Consider the following 23,496-nt stretch of genomic DNA (forward strand, 5'->3'; position numbering starts at 1 on the left):
GCCTCCTCTCCCTTCTGCCCCTCTCTCCCTCCTCAGGAGGAGGTGCCATCAGCAGAGAGCACAATGCCTGTTACCAAGGTAACAGAAGGCTGTCTGGTGCCTGGAAGGGTCCACATGATCAAAATCCTCTGGGGGCCTTGGAGACACCAATGAGCCCTGAAATAAAGCTGAGAAAACTGGAGCTCAGAACAGAGATGAAGCTGTCAGGTTCAAATAAGCAACCAGCAGCAAACTATCTCCTAAACTCCTTACTACTCACAATGGCAATGCTGCAGACCCTTTTTATCCCACCCTTGGATGAGGTTTCGTTAAAAGTGGGCTGCACGCCAGCCCGTTTTGCCTGTGCGATGAGCGTGAAATCGCACAGGCCATGTAAAATTGGGATTGATTGCTTTTTTAATGGCCTTAAGTGGTTCTTTAATTGTTGGCAGTGTAGCTCCAACACCTGCGCACGCCTGCCGACCTGATGATTGCTCGCATGTGGGATAACGTCGGGACGCTCGCCCAACGTCATCTTGCGCTATTTCACGTCCATTCGGATGGGGCGTGCGCCCGCCCGTGAAACATAAAATTCTGGCCCTGGGATTAAGGGGTTATCTTATGAGAAAAATTTGAACAAGTTGGGCCTGTATTCATTGGAGTTTCAAGAATAAGAGGTGATCTCATTGAAAGACAGAAGATCCTGAGGGAACTTGACAGGGTGGATGCTGAGAGTACTTTTCCTCTTATGGGAGAGACTAGAACTAGGGGACACAATTTAAAAATATGGGGTCTCCCATTTAAAACAGAGATGAGGAGAATTTTTTTTCTCTCAGAAGGTCGCTAATCTGTGGAATTCTCTTCGCAGAGAGCAGTGGAGCCAGAGTTATTGAATATTTTTAAGGCTGAGTTAGATAGATTCTTGATTAATAAAGGAGTCAAAGGTTATATTATGTAGTCAGGAAAGTAGTTGAGGCCACAATCAGGTCAGCCATGATCATATCAAATGGTGGCTCACCACCACCTTCTGAAGGGCAATTAGGGATGGGCAATAATGTTGGCCTAGCCAGCAACGCCTACATCTTATGAAAGAATAAAAAAATATACAGCAGGCTCCAAGGACTGAATGGCCTACTCCTGCTCCTGATTCGAATCTTTGTATCTATAGACCAGGATATTTTCTATATGGCAAGATACTAGGAACTTGGATGATTAGGGAGACTTATCAATCTAAATACAGAAATCACTAAACGCTAGTGAACAGGTAAAAAAGGTAATTAAAAAGGCTAATGGAATACTGATCTTTTTCTCAAGGGCGCTGAAATATAAATGGCTGGAGGTTATGTTGAAATTATAAAGTTCTGATTGGAACCTATTTAGAGCACTATGTTCAATCTGAGCACCAAACCTCAGGAATGGTTTGCAGCCTTCTTTGCAGCCTTCCGGACTTAATATTGAGTTCAACAATTTCAGATCATGAACTCTCTCCTCCATCCCCACCCCCTTTCCGATCCCCCTTTTTCCAACAATTTCTAATTTTTTTACACTATATTTTGTTCTTTTCCCTCCTATTTTTAAATTTATTTCGATCTATTGTTACATCTCCACCTTTTAGCCCATTTCGATCCCTTCCCCCCACCCCACCCGCACTAGGGCCATCTGCCACTAGCTTGCTTCCATTAATGTCCCCCATTAGCACATCCTTTAGATAATATCACCACCATCAACACCCTTTTGTCCTTTTGTCTATGATATCTTTGGCAGTCTCTTCTTGGCCTCCACCTATCACTGGCCCCCTATCGCGCTCTCCTGTCCCACCCACTTCTACTAGCTTATATTTCATCTCATTTCCATATGTCTTAGTTCTGATGAAGGGTCATACAGACTCGAAATGTCAACTGTATCCCTCTCCGCAGATGCTGTCAGATCTGCTGAGTTTTTCCAGGTATTTTTGTTTTTGTTCTAGAATTCCAGCATCCGCAGTATTTTGCTTTTATCTCAGGAATGATATATTGGCCTTGAAGAGGGTACTGTGCAGATTCAACAAAATGATACTGGGACTAAACAAGTTAAATTGTGAGACCAAACTAGGTTTGCATTTCGGGTGTAAAAGATTAAGAGATGATGAAATCGAGGTGTTTAACATGATTAATTGAGCTGATACGGTAAATAAAAATAATTTCCTCTGGTGGGGTTCCAGCACAAGGGGGCAAAACCTTAAATTTGGAGTTAGGCCATTCAGGGATGTCGTCAGGAAGCACTTCTTCACAAAGAGTAGTGGAAATCTGGAATTCTCACCAAAAAAAAGGTGTTGAGGTTGGGAAGCAATCGAAAATGTCAAAAGTGTGATTGATACATTTTTGTTAAACAAGGGTATTAAAGGTTATGGAAACAAGGTAGAGTTAAGATACAGATCAGCCATGATCTAACTGAATGTGGAACAGGCTTGTGGAGTTCAATAACCTACTTCAGCTCCTAATCACATTTAACCAACCCATCCACATATCCCTTCAATCCCCTTACTTTTATTCACCTATCAAATCTTAAATAATTGCTGCCTGAAATCTGGAAGTAAATTCAACAGCCTCACAACTGTCTACATAAAAAAAGCTTCTCCTGGCCTCTGTTCTAAATGCCTCCTAATTCTAACTGCCCATCCATTAGAAACACTTCAGTTCTATTTACCCCATCCCATCCTTTCATAATATTAAACACTTCTATCATATCTATTTTGGTCCAATGAGAAATGGGTCAATTTTTCAAGTCTTTCTTCATAGTTGAATTTCCTCAAACCAGGCAGAGGCATAGCAAATCCGCATATATCATCATTCCTCAATATTCTTTCTAAAGTGTGCAGAACAACACATACACTAAAACTGTGGATGCTGGAAATTTGAAATTAAAACTGAAAATGCTGGAAATACTCAGCAGGTCAAGCAGTGTCCAGAGAGAGAGAAACAGAGTTAATGGGCTGGGTTTAATGGCCCCCCAGAGATGGTTTGGTGGACCTAAAATTGGGTGCCGTGCCATGGGTGCCAACCTGCGCACCTCAATTTTATCTGCAGTTGGGGAGGTGTCAGGAGGCCATTTACAGGTTGCCTCCCACTGCCGCTGGGACTTAACTCATGGAGGAAGACTCCTATGCCAAATGTGCAGCACACAGCTTTTACTGCTTGGGCTGGTGGCTTATAATTCATTTTTGGGCTCTCTGTGCCCGTCAGAGGCAACCTCTCCCCCCCAGGTCTTCCCACCCCGGTACCTTGCCTCCCCTCTCGTCTACCCCCTCACCACGGTCTGCCGCCTGGCTCCGGCAAGACAGCCCCAAATTATGTTTGCATCTGGCTCCATTGATGACTGACTTTGGGGACTGCATGTAGTCCCAACTGAGGCCACCACTCACTGCGATGCTTAGAAGCGGGACTTCCTCCCTGGCGGTCATTAAATGGCTATGGGTGAGTTGGCAAACCCCACCTTCAGTTTAAATCTAGCCCTTTGTTTCATGTCATTGTTCTGTTAACTCTTTCTGCCGCCACAGATGCTGCCTGACCTGCTGAGTATTTCCAGCTTGTATTCCAATAACCAGCTCTGCTTTGAGGTAAGTTCACCATTCACTTTTATGGTTTTATTAAACCATAAAACGTAGGTATGTTTTTTCCCATTCAGCTTTTTTACATTGACCAGAGGTGCTGCCCTTCAGTGGCCTGTAACCTGCCCCCTTGCCGCCCCTTGTGAAGCCCACAAACCCTCTGGTCACTAAAAGCTCCGACTGCGGATGTTCTTACTCTTTTTTCTCTTGAGAAACCGTTTTGGTGCCAAATTGGAGGAAGCAACGGGCGAAAGGGAGCCCGCTTCAAGCGGGAATGATGGCTTCAAACTGGCCTTCAGCTTCGCCTTCTTAAAGCTCCAGATCTGCATCGGGCTCCAGCTCTCGTAGTCGCTCTGGGCCCGCGCACGGGCCCGGCTCCGGAGATCGTAGTCGCTCAGGCTCCAGCGCTCGTAGTCACTCTGGGCCCGCGCCCGGGCCCGGATATCGTAGTCGCTCAGGCTCCAGCGCTCGTAGTCACTCTGGGCCCGCGCCCGGGCCCGGATATCGTAGTCGCTCAGGCTCCAGCGCTTGTAGTCGCTCAGGCTCCAGCGCTCGTAGTCGCTCAGGCTCCAGCGCTTGTAGTCACTCTGGGCCCGCGCCCGGGCCCAGCTCCGGATCTGGATCTGGATCCATCTCTCGTAGTCGCTCTGGGCCCGCGCCCGGGCCCGGCTCCGGCTCTGGATCTGGATCCATCTCTCGTAGTCGCTCTGGGCCCGCGCCCGGTTCCGGATCAGGCTCCGGCTCTCGCAGTCGCTCTGGCTCCGGCTCCGGGTCCGGCTCTCGCAGTCGCTCCGGCTCCGGCTCCGGCTCTGGCTCCGGGTCCGGCTCTCGCAGTCGCTCTGGCTCCGGCTCCGGCTCCAGCTCTCGCTGTCGCTCTGGCTCCGGGTCCGGCTCTCGCAGTCGCTCTGGCACGCGTACGCACTGCCGGTTCCGATCTGGATCTGGCTGTCGCTCCCCCATCGCCTCAGCCTCGGTTTCTGCCACAGTCCCGGCTCCGACATCGCCGGCCCAAAGTGCCTCCGCCCGATGAATCTGACGGGCGGTTCGAGAGTGAGAGCCCGCCCCTTTCCTGTGTCACCATGACCCCCCCTGCCCTGCCCTGAGCCACTGAACGGTGCAAAGAAATGTCATATACTCACCCTGCGGGGAGCAGCTATTGTGTTTTGCCATCAATATAAAGTAGGTTTATTGTCTAGTGTTTATTTCTGCTGGAGCGGCTGAGGGATAAGAAATAAGAACATTTGGGCCTGGAACATGTGGACTCGAAACGTCGACTCTTTTCTTCTCCGCCGATGCTGCCAGACCTGCTGAGTTTTTCCAGGTAATTCTGTTTTTGCCCTGGAACATGTTCGCCAGTAGCCTTAACTCCACTTTCCTGCCTGTCCCACATAACCCTTGACTCCTTTGTCAATCATAAAATCTGTCTAACTCAGCCTGAATATATCCAATGATGCAGCCTCCACTGGTCGCTGGGAGAGAGAATTCCAAACACTAACGACCCTCTGAGAGAAGAAATCTCCATCTTAAATGGAGATCCCTTATTTTGAAAACATGCCCCTAGTCCTAGATTCCCCCACAAGGGGAAAGATCCTCTCCGCACCTACCCTGTCAAGCCTTCTCAGAATCTTACGCGTTTCAATAAGATCACCTGTCATTCTTCTAAGCCAGGCTTGCCAGGTTGTTGGCAGCCCATGGCACGGAACTCAGCCGACCTCACCTCTCAATCCAGCCCTGCAAACATTGACATCATACAGGAAAGAACAGCAAACTTGGATTTCAAAGATGCTTTAAAGCTGATTGTCCAATCCCAGTCTAATTTCTCCCTGCAATTGCAGCTGATCGGGAGCCTATCAGCAGCAAATGCAGGGAGAAACCAGCCCATGACTGGATGAGCAGCAAACATTGGGGAGGTACAGCCACGAGTCGTCAGCTTCCAGAGCACTGAAGCATGGTGTCTAGTCTACAGAGTGAGACCCAGGGTGGGGCGGGAGGGGGGAGTGGTCAGGAGCCGGGAACTGGAGAAACAAGTGGTGGGGGATGTGGGAGGACAGAGCAATATGTAAGGGGGGGGGGGGGGGGGGGGGCAAAGTAGAGGCCTGCCGGAGACTTGAGAAACACATGGTGGGGAGGGGAAGGGCTGTGCAGGGACCCGCTGGACAAACGTGTGGGGGAGAGCTGCGCAGGGGCCTGCTGGTGGGACACATGGTGGGGAGATCAGTCAGGCCCTGCTATTGCTCAGCCAACATTCTTCCAAACCAGGAATGCCTGAACCCATGGCCAACACCACAAGGCTGCAGTGGTGGGGTGGTGGGGTGGGGGTGGGGGGGGGGGTCGGGGGCAAGAGAGGCTGTGAGATGAGTGGGACAGCAAGAGCGCAGCTATCTGTCTGTGGGGTTGGGGGCGGAGGTATATATACTGGAAACTTTGTTGTCGTACTTTTTGTAACTCTTACAGAGAGGCTCACTTCACTTTCGCTTACTCACTTATGGATTACAGGAAGAGAAATTGAGATAAACTACATTTCTACAGCAGGACTGAAAATTATCACCATTAATCACCCATAATACCTGTCCATTAATAGAATGATGGTCACCCCCTCATTTGTCAATGTCTTATCAATTACATTGTTAAGATTTGTTAATGTCAAATACATTGTCACAGTTAAGAAAATCAGGTGTTGGGTACTAATTATCTTTGAGTACATATAAATAGGGGACTGCCCCTCTACCACAGCTATGTTTACGACCAGGTGGCCCTGGAGGGGGAGTACACAGTGTCCACCGGTACGCTGGAGGCCTTCCATGATTGGTGGGCACTGCAGGGGCTGGGGTGCTTCATCACCCCCGGAAATGACATTTTGGTTTAGTTTTATAAGTTTTCTTTCACGTTTTTGTTTTAGTTACAATGCCCCACCAGGGGCTGTCAGCTCTTATCAATTTTTAGTTTAATTTATTGATTTTGTTTTCAAAAAGAGTCCATAAATAGGGGATCCGTTCCGCGACCAATGGCCACCGTGGGGACTGGGGTGCATCATCATCCCTGGTAATGATATTTTGGTTTAATTAGTTAAGTTTCCTTTCATATTTTTGTTTTAGTTAGAGTGCCGCACCAGGGGCTTTCACCTCCTCTCATTCATTGATTTTAGTTTAACTTATTGATTTTGTTTTACAAGAAGAGTCTATACATAGGAAATCACCCAGTGCGGAGTAGGGTGCAGGGGGAGGAACAACAAGAACCTCCTCGTAACCCTGCTCCGGGGCCTGGCTGACGTGGCCATCAACAGGTCCAGGCAGGGGGCAGCCGAGGGGATCATCTGACAGTCTGCTCCTCTACCACGGCTAATATTCACGGCTGGGTGGCCCTGTAGAGGGAGCAGGCGGTGTCCACCTAGAGGCTAGAGGCTAGAGGCTTTCCACAACCAGTGGCCGCTGGAGGTACAGGTGTGCATCATCACCCCAGGTAAGGATAGTTTGGTTTAATTAGTTAAGTTTCCTTTCATGTTTTTGTTTTAGTTTCAGTGCCTCACCAGGGGCTGTTTACCCCCTCTCATTTATTGATTTTAGTTTAATTTATTGATTTTGTTTTACAAAAAGAGCCTATAAATGGGGACCACCTGGTGCGGAAGGGGTGGGGTGCGAGGAGGACCTCCTCGTAAGCCTGCTCTTGAGCCTGGCCAAGGTGACCATCAAGAGGTCCAGGCAGTGGGCGGTTGAAGGGGTCATCCGGCCCACTTCCACGACTATGTTCGCGGCCGAGTGGCCCTGGAGAGGGAACATGTGGTGTCTGCCGGTATGCCAGAGGCCTTCCACAAAGGGTGGGCAATGCAGGGGCTGGGGTGCATCATCAGCCCCGCAAATGGCATTTTAATTTGATTTTGTAAGTGTCCTTTGGCGTGTTGTTTTAGCTACAGTGCCCCCCATCAGGGGTTGTTTATCCCCTCTGATTTCTTGATTTTTGTTTTACTAAAAGAGTATAAATAGGGGATCAACTGGTGCGGGGGAAGGGCGAGGAGGGAGGAGGACCTCCTTGTCGGCGTGCTCCTGGGCCTGGCCAAGGTAGCCATCAACAGGTCCTGGCAGTGGGCGGTTGAGGGGGTCGTCCAACCCGACTGTCTGCCCCTCTATCGTGGCTATGTTTGCAGCCAGGTGGTCTTGGAGAGGAAGCATGCGGTGTCCACCAGTACGCTTGAGGCCTTCCGCAGCTGGTGTGCTTACGATGTCTGGGTTGCATCATCACCCCCGGAAATGATACTTTGATTTGATTTTGTATGTTACCTTTCAAAATTTTGATTTTTTTTGTTACAGTGTCCCACCAGAGGCCGTCAGCCCCTCTCGTTAGGTTATTTTTGATTATTGTTTTTATTTTAAAAGGGGATAGCTCGGACACTGGGGAGGACAGCTGTGAGACTGAACAAGTCAATAAACTCTCTCAATAAAGAAAAAGTCTGTGTTTTGGTTTCAGCTTCACCAACCATTTTGGATCCTGTTAACATTAGTAGCAGAGGATGGTGGTCTAAAGGTGAAGATTGGAAACTAAGATTTATTTTCAGACAGAAGGTTGTTATTGGAGTTACTTTGGAAAAGAATGGCTGAAAACAAGAGTTAAGTATCAGGGTATAGTTTTCCACTGTTGTCTATAATGACCAATGGAAGAATGAAGTGGATATGCGGACATGGGTTACATCCTTATCAAAGAAAAGGTAAGATATGGTCTTGGCGCTTTCACTTCCCATCAGAAGCAGGATCAGGTACAAAATATTTTCAAAGCTAGAGGCTCATCAATTGGAGGAAGGTTTGGATAATCTCAAACTTATGGACAAAATTTATAAGAAAGGTAATCTATTAAGTGCATACAAGGCATGGTCAGACTTTTATAAATTTAGAAAGACGTACAGTTATTCCATAGGAGAATACATTATGGAATTTGACAGATTATCTACAAGATTGCAGATATTCTATTTGCAGATTACTAATTCAGTGCTTGATTTCAAATTGTTGAATTGTGCTAAAATATCGAACATGGATAGGTTCCTGGTCTTAACTGGAGGTAGATTCTCAGAATGAGAACATGTGTCTGAAGTGTTAGGAACTAGAGATAGTTTAAGTAAGTTATATTTGTATTTGTGGGTGTTAGGAATGAGTTTTAGCTTTAAGTTTAATTTGTATGCCTGTATTTGTGTGTTAAGAAAAGAGGGAACTTGAGTTTTATTTCTACTTTAAAAGATGCCTGCATTTTAATGAGGTTGTACGACTCTTGAAGGGAAGCTAAAACAAACGCATGGTAGGAAAAACTGTGCTGTTGCCAAGCAATGGGAGACCCACACAGAGAAACAAAGAGAAACAGAGAAGCAGTTTGAGTTCAGTTGGTCATTATGCTGTAAGGTGATGGAAGCAGTTTATGTCTCTCTCCAGCTGAACTAGCAGAGTGCTGAGAAAAATAAGTCTAAGAGTCTTAGATGAGTTGCTCTAAAGTTAAAGTAACAGTGAATATTGAGTGAGTTTTGGATCTCAAGGGAGATACCAAGCTATCAGCAGTCTACTGAGAGAGGAAATTGCAGGGAGCAGGTCCTAAAGAAAAAGGAGAAAAGTCCAAGAAGCCCTTTAAGTTAACTCAAAGGACAAGGACAGGAATCTGGAACAAGATCCTGTTCAGAGGAAGTGAAAGAAAGGAGCAGAGGGAAAGGCTCCAAATTAAAGAGAAGAAAGCTGCAGGTTTGCGAGAAGTCAGAAGATCCAAGGAGATAGCTGAAGGTCTGTAACTCTTTACTATGGGCATGTGAAGCAATGGTGTTCTGTTGGCATGGCTGAGTATCTGAAAGACTGTGCTTGGAAGGCAAAGCTCGAATGCACATGGCAATCCAAGGGAGAGGAATATCGGAAGGAGAGATTGAAACCCTGGAGGTGGATCCTTGTTGAAGACGTCCAAGAGAAGGGGTCGTTTGGGAGAAGATTTCAAAGCGAGTTCTTCGAGAGTGGAGATTGGAAACCCTTGTGTGAAAGTCGGAGTTCAGTGAGACCGATTGGCTCATGATGTGACAACCATCTTGGGAGAGTTGATGGGAGATCCATAGCATCTGTTTGGGGTGGCATCTGTCACTTAGTTTAAAGTGTGGTGTGTCTGACCACAGGTCGCCTCTTGGTTTACATTGACTATGTATTTACTGTGAACATTAGAGTATAAGATAGCTTTTGTAACTTGTGTTATCCTTGCGAATCTGAATATATCTGTAAAGGTATAGGTGTGGGTGAAGGAGTATTGTAATATAGTTCATCTTTACTTGTTTAATAAATGTTCTATTCTTTTGTTACATCAGCTGACTTCTGTGACTCTGTTCAGTAGCCGCCCTCCACGTTTCTAAACAAAAAATAAAAGTTAGGATCTATTAAGTGGGATTCCACCCTGGGATCTGGCTTGTCCAGTAGCAACATCAACTGGGATCATTAGAGAAACTTTTAAAAAATTCCTGGAGAAATGTTCATTTCCAGCCACTTTTATGGCACAAATGGGACCTTAAGCAATAACACAAAAGATGGAGGATTCAATGCTAGTGGAGTTTCCAGACTGTTCAGATATGAGGCTCAAGCGTCAATACAAAAGAAAGACCACAAACAAAAGGAATGAGGATAGAAAACCTTTTGGCAGCTGTAACAGACAACAGGAATTGGGTAACTATAGCAGAAGAATGAATGCCAGGTAACCGAGGAATTGTCAACAGGTGTTTCAGATGTGACTCAAAGTATTATTATGCAATTAATTGTCTGAAATGGAATAATGGGGTTTTTGAAATGACACGTGACATGCCAAGTTCAGAAGGGGAAGATGGCAATACTGATCAGCCAGAAGGAATTGTTCTGATTACAAGAAGCCTTAGTCCAGTAGTGGATGTTCCAGTTGCAGATTCATTCAATTGCGCTGTGTTACACAGTGGGCACATGTCCACAGCATGTGGCATGAATTGGTTAAAATGTTACCTTGATTCTCTAAATAGGAAAAAACCAAAGTAAGGTTAAGGAATATGAAAGTATTGTTTGCTTCAGGTTTGGAGATGACAACATATTAAGATCACTAAAAAGAGTGGTGATTCTGTGTAAAATAGCTGGGGTAAACCACTTTATCAGTGAAATACCCTCACTGTTGGGTAAGTCTTCTATGAAAAAGGCTTAAATGAATTTAAATATGGAACACAATAAGGCAATTGTTTTTGGGAAACCTGTAAATTTACAATTTACAAATCAATACATGATTGTATCCCTCTTAACAAGATCTAACATCTCTAATCAATATGTTAAAGAACTCTTAATGGCATCAAAGGCTAGGAGTTTAAAGGAAAAGGGGCATATTGTTTTAAAACTACATCGGGAGTTTGCCCATCCATCTTTTAGTTTAAAGATCCAATTAGCGCCCCATCAGTCTACTCTCCATCATTAATGAAGTGGTGGGAGGCATCATCAACAGTGCTATCAAGCAGCACTTGCTTAGCAATAACCTGCTCACTGACATTCAGTTTGGTTCTGCCAGGGTCACTCAGCTTCTGACCTCATTACAGCTTTGGTTCAAACATGGACCAAAGAGCTGAACTCCAGAGGTGAGGTGAGAGCGACTGCCCTTGATGTCAAGGCAACATTTGACTGAGTGTGGCATCAAGGAGCCCTAGCAAAACTGGAGTCAATAGGAATCGGGGGAAAACTCTTCGCTGGTTGGATTCATACCTAGCTTAAAGGAAGATGGTTGTGATTGTAGGAGGTCAGACATCGCAGCTCCAGGACATCACTGCAGGAGTTCCTCAGGGTAGTGTCCTAGGCCCAACCATCTTCACCTTCCTTCTATCATCAAGTCAGAAGTGGGGATGTCCGCTGATGATTGCACAACGTTCAGCATCATTTGCGACTCCTCGGATACTGAAGCAGTCCATGTCCAAATGCAGCAAGACCTGGACAATATCCAGGTTTGGGCTAACAAGTGACAAATAACTTTCACACCACACAATGGCCAGGCAATGACCATCTCCAACAAGAGAGAATCTAACCATCAACCCTTGACATTCAATTGCATTACCATCGCTGAATCCCCCACTAACAACATCCAGGGGGTTACCATCAACCAGAAACCGACCTGGACCAACCATATAAATACTGTGGCTACAACAGCAGGTCAGAGGCTAGGAATCCTGCGTCGAGTCACTCACCATCTGACTTCCCAAAGCCTGTCCACCATCTACAAGGCACAAGTCAGGAGTGTGATGGAACAGTCTCCACTTGCCTGGATGAGTGCAGCTCCAACAACACTCAAGAAGCTTGACACGATCCAAGACAAAGCAGCCCATTGATTGGCACCACATCCATAAACATTCACTCCCTCCACCACTGACAAACAGCAGCCGTGTGTACCATCTACAAGATGCACTGCAGTAACTCACCTTAGGCAATGTTTTCCAAACCCAAGACCACTACCATCTAGAAGGACAAGGGCAGCAGATAGATGGGAACAGCAACACCTGGAAATTCCCCTCCAAGCCACTCATCATCCTGACTTGGAAATATATTGCCGTACCTTCACAGTCGCTGGGTCAAAATCCTGGAACTCCCTCCCTAACGGCACTGTGGGTGTACCTACACTACAGGGACTGCAGTGGTTTAAAAAGGCGACTTACCTTCTCAAGGGAAATTAGGGATGGGCAATAAATGCTGGCCTTGCCAGCAATGCCCACATCCCATTAAATGAATTTTAAAAACTAAAGAATGCAGGAGTAATAGATGATGAATATACTAAACTTATAGAAGAGATCAGTGAGAAATGCAATATATTTAGGAAATATAAGAGGACACCACCGTGGCCCATACTGAGTCTTCCATTAACAAGGTAATGACGTTGTAGCAATGGACTTGAAGATTTTTCTTTTATACTTCATAGGCATGGCAACTAGATTCAGTCTGTCAACAGTAAAATATAGGAAAGACAAAAAGGTATTGTGGACAAAATAATGGAAAAATGGATAGGAACTGGACTGGGAGCACCAGCCAAATTCCTAACTGACATGGAGGGGGGTTGGGGGGGGCTCTAGTGGACTTTGCCAACAATGAATTTAAAAGTATGTGTGAAAATATGAACATCATAGTAATGAACACAGCAATGGAAAGTCCCTTTAATGGATTTGTGAAAGAATTCACACAGTAATTGATGAGATGCTTCACATTTTAGTTGATAATGTGAGTTGTAAACTGACATCTACCCTGGCGAAGGCAACCCAGGCAAAGAATTCACTTCAAATTGTTTGGATTAGAGTCTTGTGGAGGTTTGTGGGGAGAAACCCAAAACAACCTTCAGTGATGTGGTTTCACCCCCTGGCCTTGGAAGGGACTACAATTAGTTCAATTGTTTCTGAGCACTTGAATCCTGCGTGCAAGACTGAGGTTTCAGAGAAAAGTCAGCGAGCCTTATGGCACCGCATAAGGCTACTTGAAATCAATTTTAATCCAGGGGACATGGCATATTACAAAGGAGAAGGACAGAAAGACTGGAAAGGCCTGCTTACGGTCATATGGTTTTGGTGTAATTAAATAAACAGTTCACACAAATTAAAGGAACAAGTTAACACAAATTAAACAAATCAGCAAAACAAGTGGGGGGATAGTCCCTTAAAGGAAAACTAAGTAAAACCAAATTACCAAAGAAAACTTATCAAACTAAATCAAAATTTCATTCTCGGGGTGCCAACCGGTCACGGAAAACCTTAAGCATGCTGGCAGACACCTCGTTCTCCCTTTCCAGGGCTGTGAACATAGCTGCGGAAGAGGACCAGACAGGAAGGCCCCCTCAACCACCCACTGCCTGGACCTTTTGATAGCCAAATTTGGCCAGGCCCAGGCGTAGGATTACAAGGAGGTCCTCCTCCCTCCCGCCCCTCTCCGCATCGGGTGTCCAAAGATTGTGGGGTTGAAGTGCAACCAAAAATTTAGTAAGATACCCTTCAAAAAACTAAAAAAGGGCTGTAATCTAAAACAACTAACATAGGCATGGTCCACAGCCTCCACAAGGCTGCGAGAAACACAGACATCTTGAGAGTCCATGAACTATCACAACCTACGGTTGTATGGGACTGTTGCATGCAGCACCCTCCACCCCAAGTCCCTGATGGAAAGTGGCTGGACTCCCATGTAGGGAGCCCTCCACCGGGGACCTCCATCACCAAGCGGTAACATGACATGCCAAGGCATGTCTGGATTGTGGGCAAGGGCAAAGAGGTGAAGGGTGTGCAGCAGCAGCTCATACAGGAAACCCAACACACCAAGCTAAAAGGCACGGAGGGAATTTCCACGAGGCGGCTCAGATTGTGAGGCCCTGGCTCCCAGGGGAGGGTTTGGGGCTTGGGGCCAATGTAAAATTCTGTCCAAGCAGGGGTATGCTCAGATGGTAGTCCACCGCACACCTGAGCCTCCTCAAGATATTGTGTGCTGTTGTGGCAGAGCACCAATGTTTTAAGGTCATGGATGGCATTGGCTGCAAGCTGGACATCCACCAACGCAGGACGCACCAACTAAAATGATGTCAACAAGCCTAACCACCCAGCATGCCCCCAACTCTGGTCATCTCAGCAGCCACAGCCCTCTCCTCCACCAGCCACCTAAAGTTATATTGATGGAGGTACGGATTGCTGAACAATGGCTCCCTAACGACAGCCGCCATTCCTAATGGAGGAGAGCTGCGACACGAAGCGACCATGTTCCATACTTTTATCAGGTCCTGGTAAAAGATGGGAGACGTCTGCAAGGAGCCACGATGGCCCCTATGGTCGATAAACTGGAGCTGCACGTCATAATTCAGGCGTGCACCTTGCGGAAGAAATACGTCGCCAGAGCACGCCATCTAGTAAGGGGCTCAGCATAAAGATATTGTTGTATGGTCTGAAGGCGGAAGGTCGCCACCTGGATGCGAAGGCACACTGGCGCCAAAGTAGCCTCCCTAAGCAGGAGACTCAGAACTTCAGAAGCGACCCAGCCTTTTGTCCCAGAAGAAGTCAATGAGCGTTCTCTGGATTTTTGTGACAAACTCCGGGGCTGGGGCCAAAGTGACCAACTGGTGCCACAGCATGTCAGCAATCAATTGGCTTATGACCAGCGCTTGACCCCTGTAGGATAGCACTTGGAGCAGTCCCATCCCGCGCTTCAGGAAAGTGGTAACTTTGCTGTCCAACTCTTGCCAATTTGCTGGCCAGGATTCCTCAGCAGGGCTGAGATGGACTCCCAGGTAGAGGAGACTGGTCTTGCTCCAGGTAAAAAAACCTGAGCTCCTCAGGGAAGGAGTCCATCTGCCACTGGCCGACCAGGAATCCAAAACACTTGCTCCAGTTGATCCTTGCAGAGGACACAGCAGAGTACACTTCCTGGCACTTGTGCATCTTCCACAGGTCCGCTGGGTCCGTGAACATGAGCACGTCATCAGCGTTAGCCGAGAGGATCATCCCAATTCCCAGCCCACGCAGAACCAATCCAGACAGCCTCTTTCACAAGAGGTGCAGGAAAGGCTCCACACAGATAGAATACAATTGGCCAGACAAGGGACAGCCCTGACGGACTCCTCTCTGTGTAAGGTTACAGGCAGTGATGGACAAACAGTAATTTTAAAGCATAGCAATCAAACTGTTAGGGTGCATTCCTTAAGGTTAATTGGCATTGATTATATATTACAGAATCTGAACAAGTAATAAAAAGTGATAAGGCACTATGCACTTCACATACGCATACGTTGAACAATTACGAAATGCAGATTATGGCAGATAAAGAGCTGATACTTCTTAAAAAGTTATTCATTTATGGGATATGGATGTTGCTGGCTAGGCCAGCATTTATTGCCCACCCCTAATTGCCATTGAGGAGGTGGAGGTAAGCTGCCTTCTTGAACTGCTGCAGTCCTTGCGGTGTAAGTACACCCATACTGATATTAGGGAGGGAGTTCCAGGATTTTGACCCAGCGATACTGAAGGAACAGCGATACATTTCCAATTCAGGATGGTGAGTAGCTTGAAGGGGAACTTCCAGGTTGTGGTGTTCCCACATATCTGTTGCCCTCGTTCTTCTAGATTGTAGCGGTTGTGGGTTTGGAAGGTGCTGCCTGAAGCACAGGATAAGGCCATTTATCCCAAAGGACAAGTACCAAAAGTTGCCACTGGAGGAACATATATGCCAGAAGGTACCAGTGAATGGAGGGATTCCACCATAATAGAAGGAGCAGGAAAAACCACTGGGAAATACAAACATTGACTGAATATACAAGATGAGGGACAGAAGGTAAAATCCATGGATTGGCAAAATGAGGTACAGATGTGGAAGGCCAGAAAACGTAATGTGAGTCCTGAAAGTGGACATGGAGTGATCATGGCATTAGGAAAAGATCACAGACTTGCGCAGGGAATGCTGAGGGGGAGATCATGTAACAGTAGTCCAGAAAGCGATAGGAGGGCGAGAAGAGGTTGTAATTTCACAAGAAAAAGGACCATAGAACAGGCTAAGAATGCCATGAGAAGTAGCAGCCCTTAAGATCGATAAGTTTTACTGGCTACTGTTATGACCGGGATGAGAGGAATGCAGTTTCTCTGGCACTACTCCACAGTTCACACCATAAGTGTAAACGTTTAATTCACCAAAATGGCCAATTGTTTACATTCGCTGTTGTTAGAACCAGAATGAAAGAGACTCTAATCAGGCTTCTTTCAATAAACTCAGAATGATTGATTGATTTATTATGAAACAAAACTTATATTTAAAAGCAAGTTGCAAAAACTGGTTACTGTACAATTTGAAATCCCCTCTATATACCCCTTTAAACCACCCCCCCCTCCCCCCGCCAAACACATACGCACAAAGCCCAAAACAAATAGGGTCTCTGTAGAGGTTGGCGTTTAAGGGGATAAAAAACACCTTTTGGCCAATGGGAAGACTTTATGGATAAAGTTTGAAGGGTTTTGACACTGTCAACCTGGTGTTCCTGTATGTAAAGTCAGGTTGCTGTTCGCAGTAGTTTTCTGGAAGTTTCTTCTAAAGGAGCTTTGATGTGGAGGAGAACAGAGCAGGATCAATGGTCTTGGGATCTGTCTCTCATCTCAGCCTGTCAGGTTTCCAAAAATAGGAGTTGTACTGAGATGAGGATTTCTAGCAAGATACTGAACCTACATTGAATTTCAGACAAGGCAGGGAGACACCGAGTTGGGCAACATTCTCCTTTTCAGTTTATTCCCAAAACTGAGCCCAAAAAAACAAGTTCAAAATGGAAAACTCATCTCAGTCAGGTGGTTTCCAGAAAATCACCAAGGCCTCACAGCCTGAAAACAGTAGTTTTTCCTCCAGCAATTAAAGTTCAAGTAAGCAAATAGTTCTTATTTTCTTGCTGGTCATTTAGCAGAAGCCATGTGACTTCTTGGAAAGGCAGTTCGCTCATAGTCCAAAGTGTTATAACCTATTTTTAAGAAACCAGGGCAGTTCCTAAGAAAGTGTCCATATAATTCAATGTCCTAAAAAAAAATTTTAAATTGGAGATATATATTCCTAACACTACTAACAAATTAGAAGATAAGGTGATAAAGGATGCCAAACAATAAGAGTTGGAAAGAATTTTATGTATACACTGAAATACCAGACAGGGGACAGCCAGCCTTATCACACAGGTGGATGTGCACAGGAAAATACTTCCTGATGGCAAGCATAAAGCTAAAGCCAAACTAGTGGCTTGGGGTTTCAGAGAGAGACTTGGTGATCAAGATGTCAGAATGGACTCCCTCACTGCAGGAAAGTGAGCTTGAAGATTTTCTTAGCTCTTTTAGCAACATATTCCTGGGAATGTAAATTAATTGCTGTAAAAGCTGCATTTTTCAGGATAAGAAATTTCAAGGGGAAGTGTTTTTGAAACCACCTAAAGAAGCTGGCGATAAAGAAGGAAAACTGGAAATTAAACATGATGGTTGAATGCTGCATCAAGGGTGTGGTATTTCTCAATTAGGTCTGTCCTGGAAACTGTTGTCTGGTGGGGAATTCGTGAAAGACTGCTTGGGAATACAAACTTTGAGGTCTGACAACTGATGGAGCTCCTTTGACAACAGGCAGGCACAATGGATTCACAGTCTGATGCTCAAATCAGTGCCTCAGGAAGTCATCACACCTCACTGCATCATCCACCAAGAACAGCTGCTATGCAAAGACCCTGGAGATGAAACATGTGGTGCAAAATGTTATTTTAACATCAATTTCATAAGATCCATGGGGCTTAATCACAGACAGTTCTGAGCCTTTCTCACAGAAGCATTATCACATCATTCACCTTTTGTTGGCTCAGCAAGGCAGCCACACTAGCCAGATTCTATGCACTAATTGAAGAGATAAAAGCCTTCATGACAAACAAAGGAAGAGATGTGAGCTTCGTGGATGATAATGAGTGGTTGAATGACTTGACATTCCTAGTTGACATCACTAAGTACCTTGCAGACTTGGATGTAAAACTGCAAGGAAAGGATCAGTTTGTCAACAAATTGTATAAGCATGTCCAAGCATTCATTCAGAAGTTGGAATTGTTTCAGAAACAGTTGATCATGAAGAAAGTTGTCCATTTCACAACTCTGTCAGCAAGGCATGCTGAGACAATGAACCATGAGGAGTATCCTGCACTGACCACTAGCTTGAGAGAAGCACAGATTTGTGGATTGCAAGGAGCACTGTGATGAGATTAAGCTGTTTGCAGATCCATTTGGAACTGATGCCACTGATGCCCTGACAAATATGACAATACCCTGAAGAGAGCTTTTGCAAACCATGACCTGACATTTATAGGCGACATGTTCTCTTGCAGTCTTATCTAAACATGTCAACACAGTCCCTTTGCTTATTTGCACTGTTTGGCAGCACATATTGCTGTGAGCAGCTTTTTTCGAGAATGAAAAGCATTAAATGGAAATCAAGATCACATCTGACACACAGGCATCTGAAGGTAAGGTGATAAATTAGTCTTCTCATGTGAAGCTTGTTCATAGAGATGCAAATTTGTGTTGCTCGAGATAAATTTTCTTTTTTTAAATTTATTTATGGGATGCGGTTGTTGTTGGCCAGGCCAGCATTTATTGCCATGCCTAATTGCCTTTGAGAAGGTGGAGTTGAGTTGCCTTCTTGAACCACTGCAGTCATTGTGGTGTAAGAACACCCAGGGTGCTGTTAGGGAGGGAGTTCCAGGATTTTGACCCAGCAACAGTGAAGGAACGGGCGATATATTTCCAAGTCAGGATGGTGAGTAGCTTGGAGGGAAACATCCAGGTGGTGATGTTCCCTGTGTCTGCTGCCATTGCCCTTCTAGATGGCAGTGGTTGTGGGCTTGGAAGGTGCTGTCTAAGGAGCCTTGATGAGTTCCTGCAGCACATCTTGTAGATGGTACACACTGCTGGCAATGTGCACCGGTGGTGTAGGGGGTGAATGTTTGTGGATGGGGTGCCAATCAAGCAGGTTGCTTTGTCCTGGATGGTGTCAAGCCTCTTGTGTGTTGCTGGAGCTGCACTCATCCAGACTTGTGCCTTGTAGATGGTGGACAGGCTTTGGGAGTCAGGAAGTGAGTTACTCGCTGCAGGAATTTTAGTCTCTGACCTCCTCTTGTAGCCATAGTATTTATATGGCTAGTCCAGTTCAGTTTCTGGTCAAAGGTAACCTCCCAGGATTTGATGGTGGAGGATTCAGCGATGGTAATGTAATTGAATGTCAAAGGACAATGGTTAGATTCATTCTTGTTGAAGATGATCATTGCCTGGCATTTGTGTGGCACAAATGTTAGTTGCCACTTGTCAACCCAAGCCTGAATATTGTCCAGGTCTTGCTGCATTTGGACATGGACTGTTTCAGTATCTGAGGAGTCGTGAATGGTGTTGAACATTGTGCAATTATTGGTGAACATTCCCACTTCTGACCATATGTTAGAAGGAAGGTTATTTAGTGTTTCCTTTTCTTCCCAAAACTTGCATACAGCCCCTGTGAACAAGGAAAAACTGGAAATGTGGTCCCTCAGGTGAAGAGGATGGGCAAAATCAAGATCACTCCTGACAGAAAGGCATCTGTCTGGAATGCTCCACAGCGCTACATCATGTGTACGGGCGGACATTGACTTCTTGGGCAAGTAAAAACAATGCCAGATGTCTCACTGAATCAGTGTTCAATGTGGTGTAGAAAAGATAAGGCGATAACTTAGTTTTCTTATCCAAAGCGTGTTCATAGAGATGCAGATTTGTGTTGTTTGGATTCGGTAAGCCTGAGGCCTGCAGTTGGCAGCCACTAATTTTTGCAATTTTGTATTTTTGCAATTGCATTTCTGCTTTGCTCTTGATTTTAAGCCTATAATGAATATTTAAAGTTATTTTGTATTAAATCTTACTTGGTAGATATTGATCTTAACCCAGCTATGATTGTGCTTTGATTATTATTAATAAATAATAATAATAATAATCTGTTTTCCTAGACCTTGTTTTTTTCATACTGGCCATGCACAGCTGGCATCCAGACTACATTTTTGTTTTCTGTTTTTCAAGGTAGAATACCAAAACAAATTGTCTTTTGTTTATCAGAAGTCCTTTATCTTACTGCATTCAGCGACCCTTGGATTACAGGCCAGGATGATGAGTTACTTTATGGTGGTCATCAGAAGATGAAGTTTATTGATGGATATAACACTTGAAGGACAGCAGATGGGAAGACACCATCAAAAGATGTGTAAACGACTTGGATATTGCAATGTCTGCATGACCTTGCAGTGCCTGTATGGAGAATTGATAAGAACTGAGACTTGTTTTAAGAATATAAACCAGGCCTCGGAAGGCTGGAATGGAGCCAGAAATTTGGCTTTAAGAGACACTGCTTCGAGGACTCGTTGCTGCAGCCGTAGTGGAATAGTCACCACTGAAGATGGGAGGAAGGGCAAGGAACGGAGTGACTCACTGTACTGCCCACTTGTAGGTTACTCAGTGACTTAGTAATGCAGGTACCAAGGAGATGATAACGTATGTACCAATTTAGGATGTTGTCATGGAACAGACTAAGTTGGGGTTATTGTTTGTGTTTAAAAAATGTCTTTCTTCTTTCCTTCTGATATATATATATATATATGTAAAGTGCTTTCTCCTTTCAATAAAGTTATCTTTATTTCTTTTTACTTACTTATCCCTTTTTATATATTATCAATTATAATTGTCATTATTATTATCGTAATTCAATATTCAATAAAATTGTTGTTTTAACACATTACTTGTCATAGTCGCTCATTCCTGTTACATCCAAAGTATGGCTCCGAACCTAAGTGAGACTCTGAAAGGGACTTGCACACTCGACTCCCTACAATTCATAGCGAGATAGTTGAAGCTCCAGCACCAATCCCTGCAGCACTCCACTAGTTACAATTTGCGAACCTGAAAATGATCCATTTATCCTGACTCTCCGTTTCCTCTTAGCTAGTTTTCTACTGGTGCTAACAGATCATCCCAAACACCATATGCTCTTACCATATGTAGAAACTTTTTATGTGGCACCATATCGAATGCTTTTCGGAAATCCAAATGCACTTGTTTGTTACATCCTCAAAGAACTCCAATGAAGTTGTCAAACATGATTTCCCATTCACAAAACAATGTTGACTCTGATTGTATTCTGATTTTCTTAATGTCCTGCTACTACATCTTTATTCATGGATTCTAGGTCCTTGATATTTGGGGAGTTGCAGAGATTCCACAGCATATCCAAAATGGCGCTGGGAACCTGAATCCAGAAGTGCCGTCCCCATATCCAGCAGAAACCATTTTCACCGGGGTGAGGTGGGAGAGGGGGTGGTGAGAAATGGGGGTGAGACAGATTTCACACATGCACATTTTATGAATCATGTGGGTCATTTAAAAGTGCAGCTGAGTTCAATTTGTTATGACCAGGTAAGAAGCAGTGAACTGGCTCCCTGCTATTCGACCTCCTCATTTGGTCACAATGGTTTACAATTCTTTTTCAGGAGAATATGCTTTTTCCAAATGAGAATGTATTTATCTATTTAAGCTGTGAACAATAAGGAGTCAACTAAACAAGGATTTCTTGAGTCAAAGAAAAAGCAGATTTATTAACAACTAAACCCAAGAAAAATAATAAAAATGTGATGTCAAGCATTCAGCCCTTATTCAGTCATTTGGACTACCCTTCTGCACCCCCACAACACATTTGCGTGCACGCACACACACACACACACACACACATACGCACACACACATAGAGGTATAAGAAATAAGGGGAGTGAGAACCCAATAAAAAAGGTAAAAGAATAAATGGTTAAGTGTCCTTTGATTGTCCTTGAGGCATAGATTTTAAACGCTGCGGTCAATTTAGGTTAGCTGGTTTTTTGGAAGTGGTCAGATGTAGAAGATCATGCAATTATTATGAGATCTCAGTTCACTGGTAGGTTTTTAGTAGAGTTGGCTGCTCAAACCATCTGACACTCTTATTCCAAAAGAGAGGGAGAGAGAGCAGCCTTCAGCCTGTTTCCCCTGAGGACTTTCTTGACACCACCTGTATCAGCTGCAATCGCTCTCTAGTGGCTGGGCAGCCTTGCCTCGAAATACTTCACCCATTGTGTATTTTCAAGAAGTTTTGAGTGTGCCTGTCTATAGCAACCACTGTTTCAATATTCAATACTTTACATTTTTAATGTCTCTTCCATAGACAGTTACGGGTTTCGATGGGTGTCTGGATTATAGGAAATGTCTCTCTCTTCACGTTCCCCTGTGGGTGATTTGTTGTTTTTCACATGCAGCTTGGAATGTGGCATTGCATTTTTAAGAAGTTTGCTCTGTCTCAGTTCAAATCACAAAATTTCCAGTCATTTGAAATTTGAAAAATCATGTTTTGAAAACTAAAGAAGCCTGGCCTCATGCCACCTCCTCATCAAAAAAATAGATTTACTCCCTTTTTATTACAAGGTATAAGAACACAAAACAAAAAAAACACATCCACGTCCACTCACTTAAGCTTTGGCCTGGATTATCCCATCAGTTCTAACTGGGTCTCTAAGTTCTGGACAGGGCGTCCACAATCATATTCAATTTCCTGGCAATCTGAGTGATTTTTAGGTGATATGGTTGTAGAAACAAATTCCAATGGAATAACCTTGCATTCTGAGTTTTGAATTTCTCCACAAAAGTCAAAGGGTTGTGGTCTATATAGACTGTGGTCTCTCTGTATCAATTTCAGATGTATATCTCAAAGTGTTTGACAGCCAGTAATATAAACCTAGGGTTTCTTTTTCTACTGTGGAATACCATTTCTGACGTTTTTTTCATTTTTTGGAGAAGTACCCGATTAGTCTCTCTATTCTTGATTCATCCTCCTGGAGGTCACTAGCATCGCTGGCTACTTTAAATGCTTGATTAAAATCTGGATCTGCTAGCACTATTTTGTTTATTAAAAGGGGTTTCAGCTTCTCGGAAGCTGCCTGGCATTTCTTGGTCCATAATGCTTTTGCTTTTTTCCATAGTAGGTCTGTCAGCGCGGTGTCCCTAAAAATCTCATGATTTCCAGTTTTGTTGTGGGAATGGGAAACTGTACTGCTGCTTGTACCTTTGCAGCTCTAGGCAGTACATGTCCTTGACTCACCACGTGTCCTAGATAGGTCACCTGAGCCTTAGCAAATTAGTTCTTTGTGAGATTGACCACTAGGCCAACTGACTGTAATTTCTGGAAGAGGGCTTCCAGTTGCTCCAAGTCACTGTACATTAGGAGGTCGTCTAGGTACACTACACAATTGGATAATCCCGCTACTTCCTGGTTCATCAGCCTTTAAAAGGTGGCTGGGGAATATTTGAGTCAAATGGCATGACCCGACACTGGTATAACCCATCTGGAGTCACAAACGTGGAGATTTCCTTCATGCGGGCGGTTGGTATCCTT

At 44.7% G+C, this 23,496-nt stretch overlaps 2 protein-coding genes across 2 annotated transcripts in view; both read right to left on the reverse strand.

Moving 5' to 3' along the window:
- LOC144696032 (uncharacterized) overlaps window positions 1–4,593 on the reverse strand; it is a 79,098-nt gene extending 74,505 nt beyond the window's left edge. The window contains exons 1-2 of the mRNA XM_078567215.1: window positions 4,212–4,593; window positions 3,762–4,126 (exon numbers count right to left, since the gene is read on the reverse strand). Of these exons, the coding sequence (XP_078423341.1) occupies window positions 3,762–4,126; window positions 4,212–4,525 (679 nt within the window). The 5' untranslated portion in view covers window positions 4,526–4,593. The remainder of the gene's footprint in view (window positions 1–3,761; window positions 4,127–4,211) is intronic.
- Window positions 1–23,496, reverse strand: part of LOC144696035 (palmitoyltransferase ZDHHC18-like) — a 313,950-nt gene that overhangs the window by 126,674 nt on the left and 163,780 nt on the right. The window lies entirely within an intron of this gene.

Source organism: Cetorhinus maximus, chromosome 21 (assembly GCF_964194155.1).
Source record: "Cetorhinus maximus chromosome 21, sCetMax3.hap1.1, whole genome shotgun sequence".
Classification (NCBI taxonomy): Eukaryota; Metazoa; Chordata; class Chondrichthyes; order Lamniformes; family Cetorhinidae; genus Cetorhinus; species Cetorhinus maximus.